This window comes from Dendrobates tinctorius, unplaced genomic scaffold (genome assembly GCF_039654945.1).
Source record: "Dendrobates tinctorius isolate UK_male_01 unplaced genomic scaffold, ASM3965494v1 ptg000030l, whole genome shotgun sequence".
Classification (NCBI taxonomy): Eukaryota; Metazoa; Chordata; class Amphibia; order Anura; family Dendrobatidae; genus Dendrobates; species Dendrobates tinctorius.
Genome location: NW_027361698.1, coordinates 39648562 through 39673871, shown reverse-complemented (window position 1 = coordinate 39673871; position 25310 = coordinate 39648562). Strand labels below are relative to the sequence as shown.

General features: G+C 39.4%; 1 protein-coding gene across 1 annotated transcript in view; it reads right to left on the bottom strand.

The window, feature by feature from the left end:
• The window catches only part of FAT4 (FAT atypical cadherin 4), a 337078-nt gene that overhangs the window by 32958 nt on the left and 278810 nt on the right, over nucleotides 1–25310 (bottom strand). Inside the window, exons 7-11 of the mRNA XM_073572044.1 lie at nucleotides 22987–23167; nucleotides 21863–22110; nucleotides 13948–18297; nucleotides 10761–10865; nucleotides 537–844 (exon numbers count right to left, since the gene is read on the bottom strand). Coding sequence (XP_073428145.1) covers nucleotides 537–844; nucleotides 10761–10865; nucleotides 13948–18297; nucleotides 21863–22110; nucleotides 22987–23167 — 5192 coding nt within the window. The remainder of the gene's footprint in view (nucleotides 1–536; nucleotides 845–10760; nucleotides 10866–13947; nucleotides 18298–21862; nucleotides 22111–22986; nucleotides 23168–25310) is intronic.

Sequence of the window (25310 nt, the reverse complement as noted above, 5' to 3'; positions counted from 1 at the left end):
AGAGGTAGATCTGAGTATCATCGGCATAAAGGTGGTACTGGAATCCGTGGGACTTTATGACTTTATGAGTTGCCCCAGACCAAGTGTGTAGATTGAGAAGAGTAGGGGTCCTAGAACAGAGCCTTGGGGGACTTCAACAGAGAGAGGGTGGGATGAGGAGTTAGTGTGGGAGTGGGAGACGCTGAATGTGTGGTTGGAAAGGTATGAGGAGATCCAGGATAGGGCGAGGTCTTTGATGCCAAAGGAGGAGAGGATCTGTAGTAGGAGGCAGTGGTCAACGGTGTCGAAAGCAGAGGACAGGTCTAGAAGCAGGAGTATAGAGTGTTGTCCGTTATCTATCTATCTATCTATCTATCTATCTATCTGTCTGTCTATCATCTCCCTATCTATGTATGTATCTATCTATCATCTATCTTTCTATCATCTCTGCATTACAAATCTTCATTATGCTTCTAATAAAAGTGTTAGAAAATAATAAACATGTATAAAACAGTAACTAAATAACATCAACAATGATTAAAAACAGCATAAGTTACCATTCCCGCTCTGCGTGCAATCACCGTGTGGAAATAGCCATCGGATACTTTCTTCATTGTAGTGAGTTTGTAAGTTCCCCCACCAAGGTTATAGGAGAACCTCAGTCTTTCCTCCACTATCTCCAGAGCAAGAAATTCAGCAGTATCACCAGTCTGGTTGTCATAATTATACAACAGCAAGGCATTGGCTTTAATGGTAGAAAACTTGATGTAAATGTAATTATTGTTGGGATCCAAACTGGGAAACTCCATATAGGAGAGTTCTTCAAACCCATAGCTGTTTAATTCACAGTGTTTTCCAAAAACACCTAAAAAGTGAGAGCAAACATTGGTGTTAAAGTGTATTCCGAAAGATTTCAACAAAACCTGTTCATGGTCTACAATACAACTACTAAGTTTGGTAAAAATCCCAATTGTCACCATTTTTCATAAAATGAAGTTTCACACTCTTCCCAGCACTCTTTGTTTCTCAACTATTTTTTAAATGACTGTTTATCTATATATATAAACGCCTTATCATGTCTGTCTGTAACCGAAATCGCAGGCCGCTGATTGGTCGCGGCCGCAAGGCTCCCGCCAGGCCGCAACCAACCAGCGACAGGCGCAGCTGTTTGTAATGGTAAGCTGCGCCTGTCGCTGATTGGTCGCGGCCGCCAGGGCAGTCGGGGGCAGCGCTCAATCAGCCTCAGGGATTATTAGTAAAAACATTAAAAAAAATTAGTATCACCAACGGCCTCCAATGTCCTTTCCACCCGCCTGGCCTCGCGGTCCCAGGAAGGCTTTTCGACTTAGACCCGCGATGACGTCACTCTTGCGAGAGCGCGACGTTATCAGCGGTATAAGCCGCAAAGCATTACTGGGAACGCAAGGCGGGAGCGTGGAAAGGACATTGGAGGCTGTCGGAAGGTGGCCATGGGTAACAAAAACAAAAACACAAACATACTCACCTTCCGACGGCCCCCGGAATCTGTCCCTCCTCTCCACACTGTCGGCATCTTTCTCCGTTCCCAGTAATGCTTTGCGCGAAATACCGCTGAGGACGTCGCGCTCTCGCGAGAGTGACGTCAGCAGCGGTCTTTGGCACAAAGCAGTACTGGGAACGGAAGATGCCGGCAGTGTGGAGAGGAGGGACAAATTCCGGGGGCCGTCGGATGGTAAGTATATCACATTTTTTATTTTAATCTGCCGCTGGCCATATTCTAGAGTACCCGATGCTTTAGAATCGGGCCAGCAGCTAGTATTCTATAAATTGATAGACTATCTATGATACATTAGGTCACAGATAGAAGCCCTTACATATTGGCTAAAAATCAGTGATGTCACCACTTACAGTGAGATGATGTCATTTAATTTGACTTGCTCAGTTGATCAAGTAACGGATAATTAAAGTCCAGGCAATTACCAGATTGTTACAACCTATTCTGAGAGCATCATGATGCGGTCTTTAACTTACAGGGTGGCTTAAAGTAGCTTTGACCAAATGAATGTTTTATCAACTGGGGATTATCACTTAATGACTCTGTATAACCACGCCCACACCACTGAGTGGCATTTTTCTGCCTATGCACAGTCTACACACAAACCTGCTAGTCAGTGGTGTGGGTGAGGTTATACATAGCTCAACATTCAGAGAACTGGTAGATTAGCAGCAGATAAAACAATGATTTTATAAAAAATACAAGAAGCAGCCCAGTAAGTGACAAATCGCTGGAATCAGGGTCTCTGCCCCTACATCATGCTTCTCTCAGATGTGGTAGCAAAAATCTGGTGACAAATTCCCTTTACATGCAGTAAGCAAAAAGGTTTCCATTCCCTGTGCTGCAGGTACACCTTATAGTTAGAACTATTTAGTGGGGCAGGAAATTTCCTACTATGTAAAATTAGAGGTCCCTACTAAGTTGTGGGTCATAAAAAGTTGACTATGCAAAGCAGAATCCAAGGGATGAGAGGGGGGCCTCACTGTACAGATTTTACATTTTATATTCTTTGTATGTAAGTCAAATGTAGCTTCCTTCACTTCATTAATCATCTCGTGCCGTTCATTCCTTCCGGACTTTTAAGCTTACTTTCATGTGAAAACCAGTGGAAGAACTTCAGGCCAGAGAGTTGAAGCTGCTTCATTTTTCATATAAATTTGTTGTGCCTGATCTCTTTTTTTATGTATTAGCCAACAAAAGTATATTTTAATGATACACACAAGTTTTGGGAAGTTGGCTTACCTTTTTATATAGCCCTATTAAACCTTAAATCCTCCTCTTAAAAATTTTAGTGAACTGTATCAAATAATCCAGTTAAAATGTGAAAGCAGAATCATCTGGAAATGTAGAGGTCTGAATTATCTCTACCAGGAAAATATGTTGCTAGACGTCTCTAAATATCCTGAGATTAACATACTGTACAGATAATGCAACTCAATCTTGGAGCGACCATTGGTAGGTATTGACAATACGCTGTAGAACAGGGGTCCCCAACCTGTAGCTCGGGAGCCACATGTGGCTCGTGGTCCCATGAATTGTGGCTCGTGATTGTCTGCCAGCTTGGTGCATTAGCTCCAGGTCTACCTAACAGGTATGAAGAGTGCATCTCAAAATGTCGAATTTTGTGAGTAGCCCTGCACAGAAGTACAGATGTGGATGCACATTTACTGGTCTTAGGGGTTTAGAGATGTTTTAGGAATGGTACGCTGGAGGATGAGGTTCTTGAAGCTGAAAGCAACAGTGTGTTGGGAGTCCTTGATGGGAGAATACTGAATGAGGGGTATTGTGGGAACCCCTGGATCTCAGTGTACTGCTTTGGAGTGATTTCTGTGGAAAAGCTTTGGTTATCATTATATCCGTAATGGGGGCTTTGGTTGACACTACTTTGAGGGGGACAGGAGCAGGATGTTGCTCGCGACCCTCTCTCAGGGCTTAATGTGGCTCTCAAGGTCAGAAAAGTTGGGGACCGCTGCTGTAGAACGTGGAATTTCAATGTAATGAATTTAGAATAATGAGGACATCACATAAAAGATACCAGTCTGAGCTGACATTTTTTATGTTTTTTGTGTTTTGGGGGATACTATACCAGAGAACCTAAATGGTTTATCAAACGTACCAAATAGCAGTATAATTATTATATACTGCCATTTTCCCTTATGTAACTTATGAGCAATAAACTAATAAACCCAAATCAGCATTTCTAAAGATTGATTGAAGGCTATAGCTTGTACCTGAGAAGCAAACTTCAAACTGAAGTTTAATGTGGCCCATGTTTTTCTAAAAGGTTGCAATTGCTTTTGCCTACAAAGAAATAAAACTATCTTGCTAGTGTCACCATTTGTAGGTAGAATCAACCAAGGATGTTATCAATATCTTGGATTGAAAAAAGAACAAACAGATCAATGCTGGAACAACTCGAGCCAGCAAGGATCCCCAAGCTACGACTTGCCTGTTTTGAACACATCATACGAAGAAAGAAATCACTGGAGAAGGAAATCATGGTTGGACTAATAGAAGGAACAAGGGGAAGAGGAAGACCAGTAACCCGATGTCTTGATACTATCAAGATAACAGAGGAGAACACCCTGGTGGATCTATCTAGCCTTGCACAAAATCGATCTTCCTACAGATAGATGGGTCATTCATCAATTTGCCATAGCTCAAGATCAAGCTGAAGGCAGTTAAAAAAATGGAAAAAAAATCTTTTAAGTCTATAAGCCAATGTCCAACCAATTAATGACAAACTAACCATGCCCTCCTTAGTCATGGTGCAAGGCTCATTACAGGGTCAGACAATCATTCATAGGGAAGAAAGGAAGGAACTAATAGGACAGTTTTCATTATTAATTACAGAAAGCTATTATGCATACTTTTTTCCCTTTGCCATACACAGAAAGTCTCCTTAAGAAAGGTCAGTTTTCCCCTGAAGTCACTCACAGGATATTATGGGAACCTGTACATCTTAAAATTTCCAAAATATATGTTTTGTGTTACAAGTAGATTTTATAAGCTGTTTTTAACGGCTTCCCGACCCCGACATTGGACGTATCCACACATCATGGCTGGCTGGTGCTTATCGAACTATGACGTATGGCGATTTTGCACTCACAGCCAGATGATTCTGACAGCTGTCACCCAGCACAACTCGCTACACTTTAACCCCCTAAATACTGCGATTGATCACAGTATGTAGCAGTGAAGCAGAGGAAGGAATCCCCCTCTGCTCTCCAATCAATGCCCCCAGCAACATCATCACGAGGGGCTGATCGCTGCCATGATGACCTAAAGTCATCATGACGATATCAAAGTCACCAGAGCTAGCAAACTTGCTAAATCATGCTCAGACCATGATGTAGCAAGTTTGTCTGTCAAAGAAGCGCTGACAATTTGTAAAACATAACAAAGCTCCTGCTTTTCTATGCTTTACAAGCAATCAGACTGCAAAAAGTGAAAGTCCCATCGTGGGACAAAGTAAAAAAGTGAAAAAAAAATTGCAAAAATATTTTTTAAAAAAATCACAAATTAATTAAAAAAAATCTAAATACATTGCACTCATAAATATTTTTATGAAAAAAAAAAGTACACATATTTGGTATCGCTGAGTCCAGAATGACCTGACCAATAAAATTGTCCTACAAGTTAACCCCTTTAGTGAACACCGCAAAAATAATAAAAAACAAGCCAAAAAAAAATGTGTTATCATCATACTGCTCAACAAAAAGTGGAATAAAACTTGATAAAAAAGATGAATGCAAATAAAAATGGTACTGCTGAAAACGTTATCTTGTCCTGCAAAAAACATGCCGCCATACAGCTCCATCAGCGGAAAAATAAAAAAAAAGTTATAGCTCTCAGAATAAAGTGATGCAAAAATAATGATTTTTTGTATGAAATCATTTTTATTGTGTAGAAGCACAAACATATATATAAATGTGGTATTGCTGTAATTGTGCTGTGTTGTCAAAAAGAAAAACCCGATATAAATCTGGTATTGTTGTAATCACACCGACCTGAAGCACAAAGTCATCTAATCACTTATACCGCTCAAGGAATGAAGTAAAAAAATAAAAACAATTATTCACCTGCTGTTGACTTGTTCATTCTGCCTCCGAAAGATCACAGTAAAGCTTGATGCATATTTATCCTGTGCTCTGAGATGAGCACTTGCACCGTGGTTTTCGTGTAAATCTCTGAAATATGTGATTCAGACGTAACCTGCTTATAATAAGGCATATAGAGACACTGTGAACATTGTCTGGCCTATGAGCCAGCTGTGTCTGTCTTTTAAAGCCTGCATAAAAACGTGGTCCACCACAGTTTTGTGCATGTCTGAAAAAAGGACATTGCAGAAGTCTGTTGCCTTATTATAATGAATGGGTACTTTGAGGCTTCATCTGACTCGCTTCACTCAGAGATTTAGATGGAAACCCCAGGGTTCTGCGTAGAACACAGGATAAATGTGATCTTAAACATTATGGAAAATGTTTCCCTTAAAAACTTCAAATCAATCTACAAAAAAGGTCCAACTCAGTTCCGTCATCTGTCAATGGAAATATAGAGGGCTTCCATGTTACTGATAGCACAAAGACTCTGGAAAAATTAAATTGTTCCTCGCCGCCCCAAAAGAAATTCAGCAAATTCTACACTCCCAAATCCAAATGCCCCTCTTTCTTATGAGCACCACAGTGTGCCTAAACCACATTTAGCATCTACATGCTTGGCATTTCTGTAGCGATGAGAGCCCGCCTAATTTACTATTGCGCGCCTCCAGAAGCATGAGCTGGGCACAATGTACTGGTCACTACAATGTACTGGTCACTACAACGTCAGTTTGCAATTTTAACTCAGTAAAATCCACTGTTTCTCTTTTCTGGAAAACATCCATGGAGTCAAAATTGTCACCTGTAGATAAATTCTCAAAGGAGTATAATTTCAAAATGGGGTCCTTGAGGAGGGATTCTGCTTTTCTAGCACTTAGGGGCTCTGTATATGGAGCCCGCAAACTATTCTAGGAAAATCTGCACTCCAGGAGGCAAATAGCGCTCCGTCCCTGCCGAGTCTCTCCATATGGCTAAGCAGTACTGTACACCTACATATGGGGTATATCTACATTCAGCAGAATTTGTGGGACAAATTTTTGTGCCATTTTTACCCATTTCCCAGTAAGAAAATGTAAAATTTTGGGCTAACACACAATTTTGGTTTTAAAAATGTAAATTATTTATTTTCACTGGTGTAAAATTGTGTGACACCTGTGGTGTCAATGTGATCACTGCACCACTAGTAATTTTCGATCTCATATGGAGTATCGATGTATTCAGGACAAATTGCTCAACAAATTTTGGGGCACATTTTCTCCTGTTACCCTTGTAAAAATAAAAAATTTGGAGCTAAAATAATATTTTTATGGTAAAAATATGTTTTGTTTTTTTTCTTCACGGCTCTACGTTATAAACTTCTATGAAGCACCTGAGTGTTCAAGGTGCTCACCACAAAGCTGGGATACATTCCTTGAGGGGTCTAGTTTCAAACATGGGGTCACTAGTTGGGGAGTTTACACTGTTCTGGCACATGGTGCTCTCCAAACACGACATGACACCTACAGACTATTCCATCAAAATATGTGTTCCAAAATGTCATTCCTTCCTTCCTGAGCCCAGCAGTGCACCCAAACAGTAGTTTTTCACCACATATGAAGTATCTGTATACTCAGTCCAAATTGCACAATACATTTTGGGGCCCATTTTCTCCTGTTACCTTGTGATAATAAAAAGTTTGGTACTAAAAGATTATTTAGTTCGTTCATCGGGTGATTGGCAGCCTGGTTAGACAGGCTGATAATTGGAATAAAAATATTTGTGGGAAAAATGTTTTTTTTTTATTTTCATGTATCAATGTTATAAACTTCTGAGAAGCACCTGGAGGTTCAAGGTGCTCACCAAACATCTAGATAAGTTTCCTGATGAGTTTAGTTTCCAAAACTGGTGTCACTTGTGGGGGTTTTCCACTGTTTAGGCACATCAGGGGCTCTCCAAACGAGACATGGCGTCTGCTATTTATTCCAGCAAATTTTGTATTCAAATAGTCAAATGGCACTCTTTCCGTTCCGAACCCAGCCATGCCTCCAAACAGTACTTTTCCCCCACATATTTGGTATCAATATACTCAGGAGAACAACAAATTCTACAATTTCTCTTGTTACCCTTGAGAGAATTCAAAATTCTGGGTCAAAAAACATTTTTGTGGGAAAGATGTGATTTTGTATTATTTTCATGGTGCTCCTTCCCTTCCGAGCCCTGCCATGCATCCAAACAGTGGTTTTCCCCAACATATGGGGTATTGCCATGCTCAGGAGAAGTTGCACAACAAAATTTTCAGGTCCATTTTTTCACTTTACCCTTGTGAAAATAAAAAAGGGGGTCTAAATTAAAAATTTGTGGATAAAAGTTAAATGTTCAGTTTTCTCCTTCCACATTCTAAAAATTCCTATGAAGCATCACAAGACTTAATAAACTACTTGAATGTGGTTTTGAGTACCTTGAGGGGTGTAGTTTTTAGAATGTTGTCACTTTTGGGCATTTTCTGTCATACAGACCCCTCAAAGTCACTTCAAATGTTATTTTCGACTAACAGGAGAAATTCATTTTGCTTCCTACAGGGAGCCACTGATTCTCAATCATAGAAACGTGCCCAGAGTGACTACAGTATTGCTCAGTATACAGTGTGTGCCAATTGTAAGCAACCCCAGCACTTTGACAGCTAGCTCTGCAGTGCATCTGTGTAGAGCAAGCTGTCAATAAAAGTGCCAGAGGATGCTTACTGCGGCTCACTCTGTACAGAACGGTAACTGAAGCCAAATTGGGCATGCCTCTATAGCTGGTGGCTCCCTGAAAGATAAAGTTCATTTTCTCCAGGTAGCCATGCTTTCAGTAAGCAGTTGGGCACCTTCATAATGCTTTTAACCTGTAGATTAAACTTATAATTGCATAGCACAATCAAACATAACAGGTTCCCTTTAAATGCTCAAGATATAAATTTCCAAGCATGTTTTGAAATTGGCTATGACGAAATGTGATCACAGATCCTTAATGTGCTGTAATTTTTTAAGCTGACATACTCTAAAAATGCTACACTGAAAATAAGCATTATATTTTTTTATTAACAAGTTTGTGTTGTTAGAGTCACTTGAGTCTTGAGTGAAGTCCCTTGTTTCTAAAAGATAACTAATTGACTGTATTTCTTTGGATTCATCCAAGTTGCAGTGATCACCAAGTTGATAAATAAGATTGTCTTTTTATGGAAAACCTGGAAGGCACACTACAACACTTATGAGGTAACGGCTTTATGAGAAGATGTATCTCTCTGGCTTTCAAAGAGAGTGGAAACAAGTGATTTAACAGTGTGCGTCTTCCAAGATGGATGAAGACATAGCTCTAATTATTTAAAGACAGCTTTTTTTTTGTACTTTCTCAGCTGATTTCTGTCCAACAGTCGATCCTATTGGCACTTTACAATTCTTCTGGTTCCAAGTCCTTATTATTTAAAATTAAAGATGAGCTGCAATAAAGGTGATACTGAAACTCCCTGACTTCATCGTTTATTGTACTTTAGAAGTGTGGACAAAACTTTGAATGGTTGAGTTCAATTTTTGTCAGGCATTTTCAAAGATGGGAATATGTAGCTCAAGAGCTGTCCAGCTCTAAATTATAGTAATTATTACCATATACATCTATTACATGAGTTGTATCAGTTTATAATGGAACAATGCACAGTTTAAATCGTGCTTCGTTTCACCTGAGACACAAGTTCCATTTGTTGACCTCATCCTTATCTAATTACACTGGCAAAGGGTGCATTTGCACTGGCCAATAAGAGGGAATCAGTGTTCTTAGAAACATTCAGATAATCAGCCTTTCTATCCAGGCTGCCAATCACCTGATGAATGAACGAAATACTCATTTGTTGGGTGAAATTATTTTTTTTAAGCTTGCTTAAAAATGATCTTTCTTGGCAGCACATCGACCCGTGTAAACAGGACATGTGCTGCAAAGAACACTGATATTACATGTGCACAGAACGGTCATATTAATGACTGTTCTGTTTACATAGAATTGCTGTCAGCCTGTCTAAAAAGACTATTAAATCATCACCGAACTGCTAGCATGTAGTCGATCTGTGGATACTTACCGCCGTGGTCAGCTAGTGTCCATGAAAACTAAAGGGGCATTTGATAAAAACGCTCATTTCATGATTATCTTGCAGCGTAAACAGGATGCAGATCACCCAACGGACAAGTAAAGTGGGTGAAATGGTCTTTTGTGCAGCATAAAAGATTATGGTTCTCAGTAGTGCATTGTCCAGTTAAGCCAGGGCTCTTGTGTAGATCACTGAGGGTGCATCATTAGCTTTGGCCAGCCTGTGTAAACAGGCAATGACTATTGATCAGTTAAAGTTTACAGAACACCAGTAGTATCGTTTCAATTGACCTAATTGGCCTTTTGGAGTCCCTGCTTACAATCAACATGTCTCAATTATCACTCTTCTCAGCTATGCCTTTGATATTAGGGCCTTTATAGATATAGTGGTACTCCCCATTTGCTAAAGCTAATAAACAGTATGTTGTACAAGTTTTACCACAAGCCCACCACGTGTCCAATGCAAACAGTAGATGAGGTGTCTTCCCATTGACTAAAATAGGCAACCCATAACTACTTTACCAACATTCAGAGATAAGCACTAATGTATGAGCTCAAATACTGTGAGACATCCCAAAACACGTTTGTCTCGGGAGATCCATAATTTGAAGTTGCCTAAACCCCTTTTGCATGAGTAATATTGTAAAATTGCTACACTGAATGAAGGTTCATAATGCTTTCTTTGACTCACTGGTCCAATTTAATAAAATAACTTAATGATATTGAAAATTGTTCAGCCACTTCATGCATAATATGATTCATTCTTTTATATAGAGGGAACATCTAACAATTCATAAGATCATTTTTTTTCAAGTTCAAAATTGAAGAGTATCATCAAGATTCAAGATTGACTAGTCAAAGCACTTAAAGGGTTAATAAATCCAGATTTCCAATCTAACCCAAATAGTACATGGTGTTTAAATGAATACACTTGGAAAAGATTTCAATTTTGTATTTTAACAATTACCGTATAACATACAATCAAAAAATGTCATGCATTTTTGCCTTATGAAATATGAAAAGTGCCCAAAACAATAGTTAAGAAAACTCACCAAAAGGACAATGGCAGTAGTATCCATCCATTCCACTTTGGCAAGATCCCCCATTAAAACATGGGTTGCATTCACAGTAATTAATGGCAGATTCGCACAGTTTCCCTACCGGAAAAACAGACTCTGTTAAAATGTTAAAATAAAACTTAGTCAAATAAAAGTCAGGATCATTATAGTGCACACTCCAATTTACTGACATTAAATCTAGATATCACTTAAGGATACACTCCATGTAAATCATTATTGTAAGTGCAAAAATCGAGATGGCAGTATATAACATAGGAGGTCAAAATATATCTAAGAAAGAATCTCTGTCATGCACCAACCCCTCAGTCTCTACACCAGGCATACACAGTGCATGCGTTTTACTCTTAACATAATTCCTCTTTTCTTAAGCAACATTCTACTCCATAAAAGCGGGAGAACTGGATTAGCATAGTAGGGGAAAGTTATGTCAGAAGTCCCAATGCACCATCCAAAAATGGGGCAAGGCAGTCCGGTACCCACCATGAATTACATGACCTTAATTAAAATAGCAAAATGATCTTTGATATTGTTCAGATTGGTAGGCATTTTGGCTGGAAATTTAAGATGTGATATGGATGCTAAAATACTTTAGTCTCCAACCAATTAGAAATCTAAGAAAAAAGTAGCCCTCCATGACACGTACACTAATTTATCAACTTTTATATAATAACATTATACATATTTCTACATACATAACACTTAAAATATGTAGCCAGTCATCCTGGGAATTTGATCACTACATGTATTTCTACTCCAGAAACCATAGTTTTACAGATCTTCAGTCTAACGTCCAATTTATAATCTAATAGCAATTCCACATGGTAAGAAATGTACAGGACATTAGGATGACTCATGGGCTGGACAAGGAATCTTTAAAGGAACATAGTTCAGATCTGTCAAGTGTTTGTATCCACTGAGATTTTAAAAGTATCCAAAAATGGTGGAACATCTTAGGCCAAGATTCATATTCTGATAAAAGAATATCCCATCGACAATGACAAACTCGTATAGATAATAGAGTTATATATTAATATTTTAATTGCCTTTTCTAGTACATTAATGTACCAGGACAGACTGACCTCTGGCTCACTCACGACTTAGACTGTCTGACTCGGTTAGTCATGATGGTTTCCAATTACATGCTTTATAAACACAGACTATATGCAGGGCAGGCACTATAAAACAAGATGTTTTAGCTGTACGCAAGGGTGTAACTCTAGTCTTAAGGGGTCTTTACACATAGCGATATCGCTAGTAATATCGCTAAAGCATCACCAATTTTGTGACGCAGCAGCGATATTGCTAGCGATATCGCTACATGTGATACTTACCTCCGACCGGCTCCCCAGCTGGCTATCGCTGATCGCGTGAGATCGGTCTGGTTCATTTCTCGTCGTCGGCTTCCTGGAAGACGAACACCCTCGCCGCGTCTGAAAGGTAAGAGCGACCGCCGAGCGCTGCTGCATCGCTAGTGAGATCTGCCTGCATGGCAGCTCACTAGCGACGATTTAGCGATGCACCAGCGATCCTGACCGGGTCATATCGTGGTAGGGATCACTGGTGCATCGCTAAGTGTAAAGGGGCCTTTAGCTCATAGATTTGATCATTGGCTCATCACCATTGGGATACTAGGACCCTGAGGAAAACACGTCTCCCTAGGGTTTACTCAGCATTCAGATTTGGCAAAAGCTTGTTTTCAGCTTTTCAACATATCACATACTGTACATGTAACTGGAGTATCGTGCAAGTTTTCTAAACACTTTTCCTATTTATGCTATTTAGTAGAGTTCAGCAATAGGATTTGCAACACCCATGTCCAATAGCAGTCAATAGACTGTGGCTGCTGGACCAGAGCCCTGCAAACCTCCTCCAACCTGCGGGCCTCCTCAATGCTTCTTCTGATTGGTAAGCTGAGGAAGCCTTCATGAGTGATGACATCATGCCAGATCTAAACTCAGAAGAGGAGGTGCAGGGGATGCCAAAAAGTAGGAGGAGGCTCACTGTGCTCTGGTCCTGCAGCCACGAGCTACACATGTGGACACTGGAAATGGGTCCTAAGAATCTTTTTGCACAACCCTACCATTTAGTCTTTGTATTAAATATTATAAAAACATACTTGAAAAATATTTAAACAATTTAATAATTGCCATATTTTTTATAGTTCAGTTTTACTGCTATGCTAATCTATGGTTATTCAAAAATGAGTGCTTAATTAAAGGGGTTTCCCATTCTTATCACATTGATGACCTATGCTCAAGATGGGTCATTAATATCAAAGTCAATGAGGGGCTGCATATGGAGAATGGAGTAGAACAGTACAGCTCCAGATTTGCCATTGTACCTTATTGGTGACTGTATCAACCGTAAACTCGACTTAATGCTACTTAACCCTAATACAGATGTGTCTACGTAAAACTTTCTGCAATTTTGTAGTTCAATTTCTCACAAGATATATTCAATATATTATCATATATTATCATTATCAATATAGAAGTAAGAAAACATAAAATCATGTTGTGTTTTCTGAACTGAATATATCATGTCACTCATCTCAGGCATTGTAAAGCCAAAATGAAAAATAATGAGGGACATATGTAGGATCTGCGATCTATAACTAAAGTACAGCAAAACTGCAATGAAATAATAATAATATTTGTATAGAGTGCAGCATGAGACCAGGTGTATTTGACAAATGTAATAAATATAGCACTAAACATTAATGTATTTGATGCAGTAATATCTCCCCGATTTTATATCCCATTGAAACCAACAGGTTTCATTTATCAAGAATTAGAGATGTGCACAGTGTTAACTTCTAATTTAGCTGTATTTGATATTTGATATAATGGAATCCACTATCTTTCTGCATCGCTTCAACGGATAAATCCCATCCTAAACTGTATACGGATATATGTGTTATTACTGTTTCTTCCAAGATCAGAGTGACATAATCTTCTATAACCATTTTGATAAAGGGATAAGTTACAGGTTTACAGTATATTGATTGTATCCTTTTTCATTTTACAGTAATAATAATGATGATAGTGCCACTTAAAGAGGATCTCTCTTCATGATGCCCCATCTATACTAACGGATATCTTAGCTAAATGCTGCATAGACACTGAAAAAATGACAAGACGTAGGTTGGACAATGTCTTACCTGTGGAACCAGCTTTACACACACAGTTAAAGCCTCCAGGAAAGTTCTGGCATATCCCACCATTTTTGCAAGGACTGGAAAGGCACTCGTTAATATCTCTCTCACAAGCAATTCCTGTAAAACCGTCTGGACAACTGCAGGAAAATCCTCCAACTAGGTTGTGACAAGTTCCACCATTATGACAAGGAAGCGGCAAGCATTCATCAATATCAGTTTCACATAAATTCCCTTCGTATCCTGGCATACATTTGCATATGAATGTCTGAAGTGGTTCATTTGCCACTATTATTACAGGAACGCTTTCCAAAACTGTAATTCCTGGACTAACAGCAAGTCTTCTCATACAGCTTCCACCATTGTGACAGGGATTATGTGCACAAGAGTCATGATCTACTGATTCTATCCATACACCACTCTGACGGAATAATACTTCTTTAATGCTCTCGAAAAAAGTGCCTACTCCACTTGGGTTAACATACTGGTTATTGCTTCTTTTCACTGCAGTCATGACATAAGTCCGGTTACTCTTTTCAAACACTCCACATACTTGTATGGCAGTTCCAAGTCCAGTCAACTGTGAACTAGCTATGCGCAAGAAATGTAGGTAATTGTTGGTTAAAAAGTCTTTAACAGTTGGTATATTTATCCTTAGAAGAATACTGTTATCGATTGTAGCATTACTGAATCCTGTAAAGAAAACTCTGACGTTATTTGTGACTGCACTGTGTAAACCATCATTACTATGAACCATAAGATCAAATGTCCCATCAGTAGACCTTGATTGAGAATGGAGGTCACAACTATCAGCTGGAATACTGAAAAGGCTTGTAACGCCGGACGTTAAAGTGCAGTGGAAGCTATCCAACACATCAGGATCTTGAGGTTTGACACTGCCCAAATTGAAACCAGGAAAGACATTTCCATAATACTGAACATAAATCTCAACAGTCCTTGATTCAGATGGGTTATCATTTTGGTCAATCACTTTAACATGTACAGTTCCTGTGGAAGACATTTGTGGGAAACCAGAATCTCTAGTCACAACGGATAAGAAAAACTCACTGATTTGTTCTCTATCAATCTCTCTGGTTGTAGTAAGAGTCCCACTAGGGCTAAGGCTAAAATAGCTGGTAGCAGGTCCAGTGCTAAGGAGATAATAATTAAATGGGCCTTGATTTGGAGGAAGGTCCATGTCTGTTGATTGCAGGGTCATCACATGAGTTCCTGCTCTATTATTTTCCTTGACTTCTCCTTCAGTGGTAGATAATGTGGGCCCATTGTCATTAATATCTTCGAGGGATACAATAAGGGTAGCACTTCCAGTTGAAGAAGGTGTTCCTGAGTCAATAGCCAGCACAGTGAGGTTGTAGATTGGTGTACTTTCTCTATCCAATTCAGTAGTAACAGTAACCTGGCCTGTTTGTGGATTTATTGAAAAGGCCCCTTTTTCATTTCCAGAACCAATAAAGTAGGAAAATCGGCTCCAACTTGGAACTGAATCAGTGTCAAAGGCACTAACAAATGTGACATGTGTCCCGGGTGCTACACCTTCACTGATTTGAACATTGTAAAATTTTAGGCTGAAAACAGGGGGATCATTAGCATCAAGTATAGTGATGTTAACAGTCACTTCATCTATATCAGCCCCACGGATACTGCCAATATTTTTAGCCAAGACTTTTAGTGATATTCTTTCCTCCCTTTCTCTGTCCAGCAGACCAGAAACATACAGCTTTCCTGTCTTTTTCTCAATCTTGAAGCCCTTTTTTCTGCAACTGCCAAAAATTAAATAGTGGACTTCCCCATCAAATCCTAAGTCACGGTCACTTGCAAAAACTTCTCCAACTAAAGTGGCTTTAGGAGCAGCCTCAGAAACTTCAAAATAATACATTTTTGATACAAATCGAGGTACATATTCATTTGCTCCCTGAAGCTGGACCGTAACAGTTACAAAACTGCATCGGTCTTCATCGGGAACATTGAATGCCTTCACAGTGAGGTGGTAGGACTGCTTTGTTTCATAATCAAGAAAACCTTGGGTTGTGATCACACCTGTGTTTGGGTCAATGACAAAAAGGTCACTGTCTGATGACTGTATGGAATAAGCTGTAACTGCATTTGGTGAAGAATCTGCATCAGTTGCATTCAGACGTATAACTGTTGTGCCGCTTGGTGCGTTTTCCATGACACTGGGCATATAGTTCTCCAACTGGAAAACAGGTGGATTGTCATTGACATCTTTAACGTGTACTGTTACAACACAGTAGCCTGTTTTAGCAACCCATCCTCCATCTACAGCACTCATGGTTAAGTCATGTTTTTGGCACGTTTCGTAGTCAAGGTTTTTGGATAAAGATAATGCACCTGTGGAAGTGTTTATAGCAAAGAGACCAGCTTCATTTCCTGCCGTTATGTTATATGTGATCACACCATTCATAGAAGTATCCCTATCCCTTGCTGATACAGTCCTGATAACTGCTCCCGCTGTAAAACTTTCCAAGACAGTTATACTTATATGGCTTTGAGAAAATTCTGGTGTATGATAGTTTTCCTCAGTTACAGTAATGTTAATAATTACCTGTGATGATAGTGGAGGATTACCTTTGTCTTTTGCTGTAACTTTAATCAAGAAATTTTTATGTATATCCATCATTAAAGAAGAGACCACACTAATCCATCCAGAGTCTTTGTTTATATGAAACTTTCCAGCAGAGTTCTCAGCTGACATTGAATATTCCACTTGAGAATTCAGTCCAAAGTCTTTTTCATCAACAGCTGTAACTTTAATTAATTTTGTGCCAATTTTTGCATTTTTGGCTACAGGAGTAAAATATTTGCTTTGTAAAAATTTAGGGGGATTGTCATTGCTGTCAACAATGTTAATTGATAGTGTGGTTTCGCTCATGAGAGGAGGGCTACCTCTGTCAGAAGCACAGACGATAAAGCTGTGCCTGTTTATATTAATGTTTCCTGATGCACTAGGGTTCTGATACTTTAAATGCTGCTTGTTAAATATTTCTCCTGTTGTAGAATTGATCCTAAAAAATTCAGATTGAGATTTGATGAAGTAATATACTTGGCCATTCAGTTCTTCATCAGGATCAGTTGCTAAAACCTGAGTAATCTTAATCCCAGGTTCTGTTGTTTCTGGAAAGTTTAAATAATAGGATGGCTTACTAAATCGTGGCGCATTATCGTTCACATCGGTCACAAATATGGTAACATCAGTGCTTACAGTCCAACCAGAATCATGAGCAGAGACTCGGATGATATACCGATCTGTATCTTCTCTGTTTATTGGTCTGCTTACTGTTATCACACCTGTATTGGGATTTATATGAAAAGGAAGGCTGGTATCTGCAATTGTGTACCTACTTATTGCGTTTGTCCCGGAATCCTCATCCGATGTTGTAACTTGAGTAACAACAAAGCCCAGAGCTGCATTCTCTTGAACTGATGCACTGAATATCTGAGAAAATCTTGGTGCATTATCATTATCATCTAAAATGTTTATCACTACCTTGACTAAAGAGCTTTGGGGAGGAGTCCCTTTATCAGATGCTTTGATGGATAAAATATGCTGAGAAACCTTTTCTCGATCCAGTGGTTTTGTACTTCTTATTTCACCACTTACTCTGTTTATACTAAATAGGTTCTCTTTATTCCCATCAACGATGGCATAATCAAGTTGACCATTTGATCCACTATCCTTGTCCTTCGCATAAACGGTGAGTACCCTACGAGATGGAAGGTTTTCCATTATTTCTGCAATAAAAGGATTTTGCTTAAATTGGGGCACATTGTCATTAACATCTAAGATATTGACTTCTATCTTTTGATATGAGGAGAATGGTGGAAATCCCATATCTCTAGCTTCAATCCATAGGACATACTTTGAAATGGTTTCGAAATCCAATGAGTTTTTAATGTAAAGCTGTCCATTAAATTCATCAATATGAAATGCATTACCAAAGTTACCACTGGCAATGTAAAAAGATAAACTTCCATCTCTGGTAGAGGAGCCAAAGACTGTTGTCACCAATGTTCCTACTTCTTGATTCTCTGAAAAAGCGAATGTTGTCTGATCAGCTCTAATTTGGGGGAAGTCAACTTTGTTAGCAAACCTGACAGTCACAGTGGTTGAATCCGATTTATAATTAACACCACCATCCTTCACTTGGACAGAAAATGTTATCTCTGATGATCCTTCTAATGGCTCTGCAGTTCTTATAGCACCACGTAAGGGATCAATGTGAAACTTATCTGCATGTCGGCCTTTTAAATTAAAAAGAAGCTCTGAATTTGTGCCAATATCTTCATCAGTCACAGTCACAGCAAACACAAATGAATCTAAAAGAAAAAAAAAACATTTTAGAAAATACTCAAAGTAGAAACAACACATAAATTGACATGGTATAAAAGCACCAAAATACAAACTTGCAGTTAAAGAGGGGTATCTGGGACTGAAAAAGAGCATAATTATATTGTTGAGTAGTAGGGTGATAAAACATTTAAATATACTTTCCTGGAGAGAAATAGATGTTCAATCAAGAAAATCAACTTTGAACTTGGCTTGGATGCAAGTGTATCAAGAGTTGGACAATTACCAGATAGTACATCATTCATCAGCATTAATCCCCACCTAGTACCAGTGGAGTAGAAGGAAAATAAGTCAAGGCCATCGGGGTGGCACTATGTCAGGGAGGAGATTATACAGCAGTATTGATCTGTGTGACTGTGAATCCAGCTCTGAAACATTCTAAATCACTCACTAACTATGGCACAGGCTGCCTGTTGCTATCTCTGCTTGCTTTCTGACTTTCCTCCTCACTTGTACTCACTCCTCATTTCTCCATAGAATATAACAAGAGGTTTAGTCTGACACATTACTGAGCTGCCAATCTGTCTAGCCAAAAAGGATGTCAACAATTTTTCTCAGAGTGGACATTGAGTTCGGGAGGTAGGGGGAAGGAAAAAGTGTCTCATAATTGGAGAAAAAAGGAATTATTTGAAAAGTTTTTTAGACCAGCTTTTAATATTGATTTATGCAATAATCTGTTGAAATGATAGTGACAATTGAAACATTTAGGAGTTTTTAATACCCTACAGAGAACAGAAATTAGTTTCCTGAACCCAAAGATCCCATCAGGTTCTTTTAATTATTCATAGCCTAGTCTTATAAAATGCCATCAAGAATTAATTAAAAGTTCCAAGTCTTAAAACCTTTGCTGATTAGCTAAATGTAGACCAAGCACAGTGCGGTATATGTAATCATGGCTATGTTTGGCATTGCAGTTGGCTAATGTTTAGTAGTATTCAACTGAGCTGCTATAGCCGGCTCAACCACAACTATCTATATGACACTGCATCTCTTGATGAAAAATTGTGAGTAGGACCGCTTTCACATATACAGTGGGGCAAAAAAGTATTTAGTCAGTCAGCAATAGTGCAAGTTCCACCACTTAAAAAGATGAGAGGCGTCTGTAATTTACATCATAGGTAGACCTCAACAATGGGAGACAAACTGAGAAAAAAAAATCCAGAAAATCACATTGTCTGTTTTTTTTTCATTTTATTTGCATATTATGGTGGAAAATAAGTATTTGGTCAGAAACAAGCAATCAAGATTTCTGGCTCTCACAGACCTGTAACTTCTTCTTTAAGAGTCTCCTCTTTCCTCCACTCATTACCTGTAGTAATGGCACCTGTTTAAACTTGTTATCAGTATAAAAAGACACCTGTGCACACCCTCAAACAGTCTGACTCCAAACTCCACTATGGTGAAGACCAAAGAGCTATCAAAGGACACCAGAAACAAAATTGTAGCCCTGCACCAGGCTGGGAAGACTGAATCTGCAATAGCCAACCAGCTTGGAGTGAAGAAATCAACTGTGGGAGCAATAATTAGAAAATGGAAGACATACAATACCACTGATAATCTCCCTCGATCTGGTGCTCCACGCAAAATCCCACCCCGTGGGGTCAGAATGATCACAAGAACGGTGAGCAAAAATCCCAGAACCACGCGGGGGGACCTAGTGAATGAACTGCAGAGAGCTCGGACCAATGTAACAAGGCCTACCATAAGTAACACACTACGCCACCATGGACTCAGATCCTGCAGTGCCAGACGTGTCCCACTGCTTAAGCCTGTACATGTCTGGGCCCGTCTGAAGTTTGCTAGAGAGCATTTGGATGATCCAGAGGAGTTTTGGGAGAATGTCCTATGGTCTGATGAAACCAAACTGGAACTGTTTGGTAGAAACACAACTTGTCGTGTTTGGAGGAAAAAGAATACTAAGTTGCATCCATCAAACACCATACCTACTGTAAAGCATGGTGGTGGAAACATCATGCTTTGGGGCTGTTTCTCTGCAAAGGGGCCAGGACGACTGATCCGGGTACATGAAAGAATGAATGGGGCCATGTATCGTGAGATTTTGAGTGCAAACCTCCTTCCATCAGCAAGGGCATTGAAGATGAAACGTGGCTGGGTCTTTCAACATGACAATGATCCAAAGCACACCGCCAGGGCAACGAAGGAGTGGCTTCGTAAGAAGCATTTCAAGGTCCTGGAGTGGCCTAGCCAGTCTCCAGATCTCAACCCTATAGAAAACCTTTGGAGGGAGTTGAAAGTCCGTGTTGCCAAGCGAAAAGCCAAAAACATCACTGCTCTAGAGAAGATCTGCATGGAGGAATGGGCCAACATACCAACAACAGTGTGTGGCAACCTTGTGAAGACTTACAGAAAACATTTAACCTCTGTCATTGCCAACAAAGGATATATCACAAAGTATTGAGATGAAATTTTGTTTCTGACCAAATACTTATTTTCCACCACAATATGCAAATAAAATGAAAAAAAAACAGACAATGTGATTTTCTGGATTTTTTTTTCTCAGTTTGTCTCCCATAGTTGAGGTCTACCTATGATGTAAATTACAGACGCCTCTCATCTTTTTAAGTGGTGGAACTTGCACTATTGCTGACTGACTAAATACTTTTTTGCCCCACTGTATTTATATAACAATATACTGTATATATCTATATATGTACATACATAAGAGATATACACAGTATAAATGTTTATTTTTTTTGTATGTGTGCAGTTTAATAGGGGTGAGGGGGACCATACATATCGGGATAGGGGGGTGAGGGGCCCATGCATACCAGTATTGGGGGGTGAGGGGACCATGCATACCAGTATTGGGGCGTGAGGGGACCATGCATACCAGGACTGGGTGGTGAGGGGACATGCATACCAGGATTGGGGGGTGAGGGGACCATGCATACCAGGATTGGGGGGTGAGGGCACCATGCATACCAGGATTGGGAGGTGAGGGGACCATGCATACCAGGATTGGGGGGTGAGGGGACCATGCATACCAGGATTGGGGGGTGAGGGCACCATGCATACCAGGATTGGGAGGTGAGGGGACCATGCATACCAGGATTGGGGGGTGAGGGGACCATGCATTCCAGGATTGGGGGGGTGAGGGGACCAAACATACCAGGATAGGGATGAGGGGGTACCATGCATACCAAGATAGGGATGAGGGGGTACCATGCATACCAGTATTGGGGGGTGAGGGGTCTATGCATACCAGGATGAGGAATAGGCTGCCAAGCATACCAGGATTGGGGGGGTGAGGGGATCATACATACCATTATAGGGATGAGGGGGCCATGAATAGAAGGATAGGGATGAAGGGGTGCCATGCATACCAGGATAGGAGGGGACATACCAGGATGGGAGACCATATTCCAATAAAAATGCTCGCCAGCCTGGCGTAGAACGGGTTCACAGCTAGTATATATATATATATATATATATATATATATAGTATTAGTAAATATGTCAATGGAAAGCAATGTTGTTACAAGTACATTACACAACCAATAGTGGAGTGCTTACCTGAATCTGTGGGTGATGGTATATGCGTTACATAAGGATGATGTAAAAATCTTGGTGGATTATCATTTACATCCATGATATTCACTGTTACACTGGTTGAACTGGACAAGCTCGGGGAACCACCATCCATAGCCACAATGAGAAGGGTATAATTGTCCTTCACCTCTCTGTCCAACAATGAGCTGCTGATAATCTGACCAGTAGAAGGATTGATTGTAAACTGGGAATTCCCACCAAGCAGACTGTAGCTATTTAAGAAAAAGGAAAGTCATTTAATATTCACTTATTAGGTTCATTGTTTATTAAACTCATTAAATGTTGGTGTTAGATTATAGACTCTATTACTAGCTCCAGAGCGTAATCCCTTAGATAAAAACAATAAAAAGTACATCTGAAGAAACTCATTAAAATGGAGATATTTACCTAATGAATACTAAGCCAAGCAGAAGACTTAATGTTCTATTAATGACGTGTCTGATTCACATAAACCTCTGTGATCATTGTAAATTACTTTAATATTACAAGGATCATCGCTAAAGCCTTGTTCTTAATTATCTGCATCCAAAATAAATAACCACCTTTATGTAAAACTAGTAAGTACCACATATAGGTTCTAAACAAATTACATTATGTTCAAAAGAGCTATCATTCTTGTGGGAAAACCGAGACATAATAAACAACAATCTGAAATAACATACCAAGCAGTAAAATAATAATAATTTAGAAATTAAATGTGTAATATATATAGTTACTCGGTATACATTTACATTACACATGAATTTCTAGAGTTTTTTAATAATCAGCTCTGTTGGAACGTCTATGTTGCCACAGTTTTCGCCTTTGAAGACGATGCGCTCCTTAATAAGGACCAAAGGCCTAATTAATAAATTCTAAGATTGCTTAGACTTCCTTGAATTCTCAGTTGGTAGCACTTGGCTTGTCAATATAACTTAAGATCCTCATTACTTGCATTATATAATATAGTAGCGGCAAATACGTTAAGTTATGGTTTGTCACATGAAGCCTAGTGGTGTTGACAACAGGCGGTGGTTATCAGTAGGGGGTTGAAAAGAACAACTTGTAACGAATAAAACTAGAGGAAATGTAATCATGTGACAGCTTACCGAATGACTCCGTTCAGACCTGCATCAGGATCAGAACAACTGACCAGGAGGACATCGGTTCCAGTGGGTGCATCTTCGGGGATACTAATAAAATGCTGACTTAAAGCAAACGTGGGTTTGTTGTCATTGACATCGTCTATGCTGATAATAATTGTACCTGAACCAGTGAGAGCAGGAGACCCTGTAAATCATTAAGAGAAAAAGGTAAAATAAAAGTAATGTAAATCCAATGGAATAAGGAGGACACTGAGAACAATATAAAGAGTGGCAGAAACACTAAACCATTTCTTATTAATTTACATGTAAGTTGTCGTTTGATATTATTAATATTATTCTTAGTTCACTTTAGTTCTCATGTCCTTAAGGTGCCACTTATCTGTTCACTGTGTTTTTTTATAAAAATTTTTAAAAAAGCATAGCGAAAAAAAGAAAAAAAGGTTCTTTTCTTTATATGTCTTCTTTCAAGTCAGGCAGATGTTTAACTATGTAATAGATTTTTAAGTAAAATTATATAACAGTACATGTATAGTATATTGTAATATGCACATATAGAATAATAATGACAAAAACAATTAAAGTCTATTAGCTCCTAACCATTAACTAATTACAATAACATGAACACTACTGCAGGAAAATGTGCAGAACCAAGGAAAACTAATTAAAGTTCAGTAAAGCATATACTGGTTCTGATCCAGCTGAACCCATGCATTAGGCTGGCTTAGACAACAATGTGAACACATCTCAAACTAGAAGTTGTGCCATGTCTAATTTTTGTGAAATATCTATCAGTGTTATTCACAAAATGTGCCGCTATAACCAGGGATTCGCAATTTTCAATGCAAAAAAAAAAGAAAAATCATTACTGTGACTATTACGAAAAATGCAACGTGGAAAACACTGAATTACTAATTAGCTAATTCTGTGCTATTAATATGCCCACCATTATAACTCCAATATATAAACTGCACCCCTCAAGGTGTGGAAAACCACATTCAAGAAGTTTATTAACCCTTCAGGTGCTTCACTAGAACTAAAGCAATGTGGAAAGAAAAAAATGAACATTTTAGTTTTTTTCACCAAAAATTTACTTTGGAACCAAATTTTTTATTTTATCAAGGGTATCAGGAGAAAATTGACCACAAAATTTGTTGTGCAATTTTTCCTGAGTACACCAACACCCCATATGTGGGGGAAAGCCACTGTTTGGGCGTATGGCAGGGCTCAGAATGGAGGGAGCACCGTTTGACTTTTTGATCGCAAAATTGGCTGAAATCAATGGCGGGCGCCATGTCGCATTTGGAGACACCCTGATGTACCTAAACAGTGGAAACCCTCCAATTCTAACTCCAACCCTCACACAGCCCTAACCCCAACCATAAGCCCAAAACACCCCTAGTCCTAATCCCAACCCTGACCATAACCCTAACCACAACCCTAACTTCAACACCACCCTAACCCCAACACAACACTAACCCCAACACAAACCTAAACCTAACCCTAGCCCCAACCTTAATCCCAATCCTAACCCTAGTCCAATCCTAGCCCAAGCCTAACCCTAGCTCTAACCATATCCCCGATCCTAACCCTAGCTCTAACCCCAATCCTAACCCTAGCCCCAACCCTAACTCTAGCTCTAACCCTAGTCCCAACTCTAACCCTAGCTCTAAACCCAACTCTAACCCTAGCCCCAACTCTAACCCCAACCCCAAACCTAACGGAAAGATGGAAAAAAATAATTTTTTATATTATTATTTTTACATAACTAAGGGGGTGCTAAAGGGGGATTGATCTACTATTTTCTTATTTTGATCACTGTGATAGGGTCTATCACAGTGATCAAAATGAACCAATAGGAAAAATCTCTTATTGTTGCTGGGTGTCGGACGGCAGATCTCGGCGGGCGCACTGTGTATGAGCCCACCATTTTCTTCCCAGAAGAAAATGCTGAGGACCAGTGGACAGAGCCAGAGGGATCGGGTGGACACTGGAGGTACTGGAGGGGCTCAGGGGACCCCAATCCATTTCTCTCTCCTCTGATGTGCTAGATCTTATCAGAGGAGAGAAAAATAAATGGTAAATTTAACTTTTTTTTAAGGTCGCAATTATGTGGTGAATAACGGCGATTGCAACACTGGGGACAGTAAAAACTGGCCCGAATCATGTTCTACGGGGTCTCAACTACCCCCGGTAACCGAGACCCCAGAGATTTTCCGACGGTGGGGGGCACTATAACCTTATTTCTCGGCGCTGTTAAAAATCTGCGCTGAGGAATAAGCACCCTTCACTGCCGCCATTAAAAAGCATATCACAGGTCGTTAAGGGGA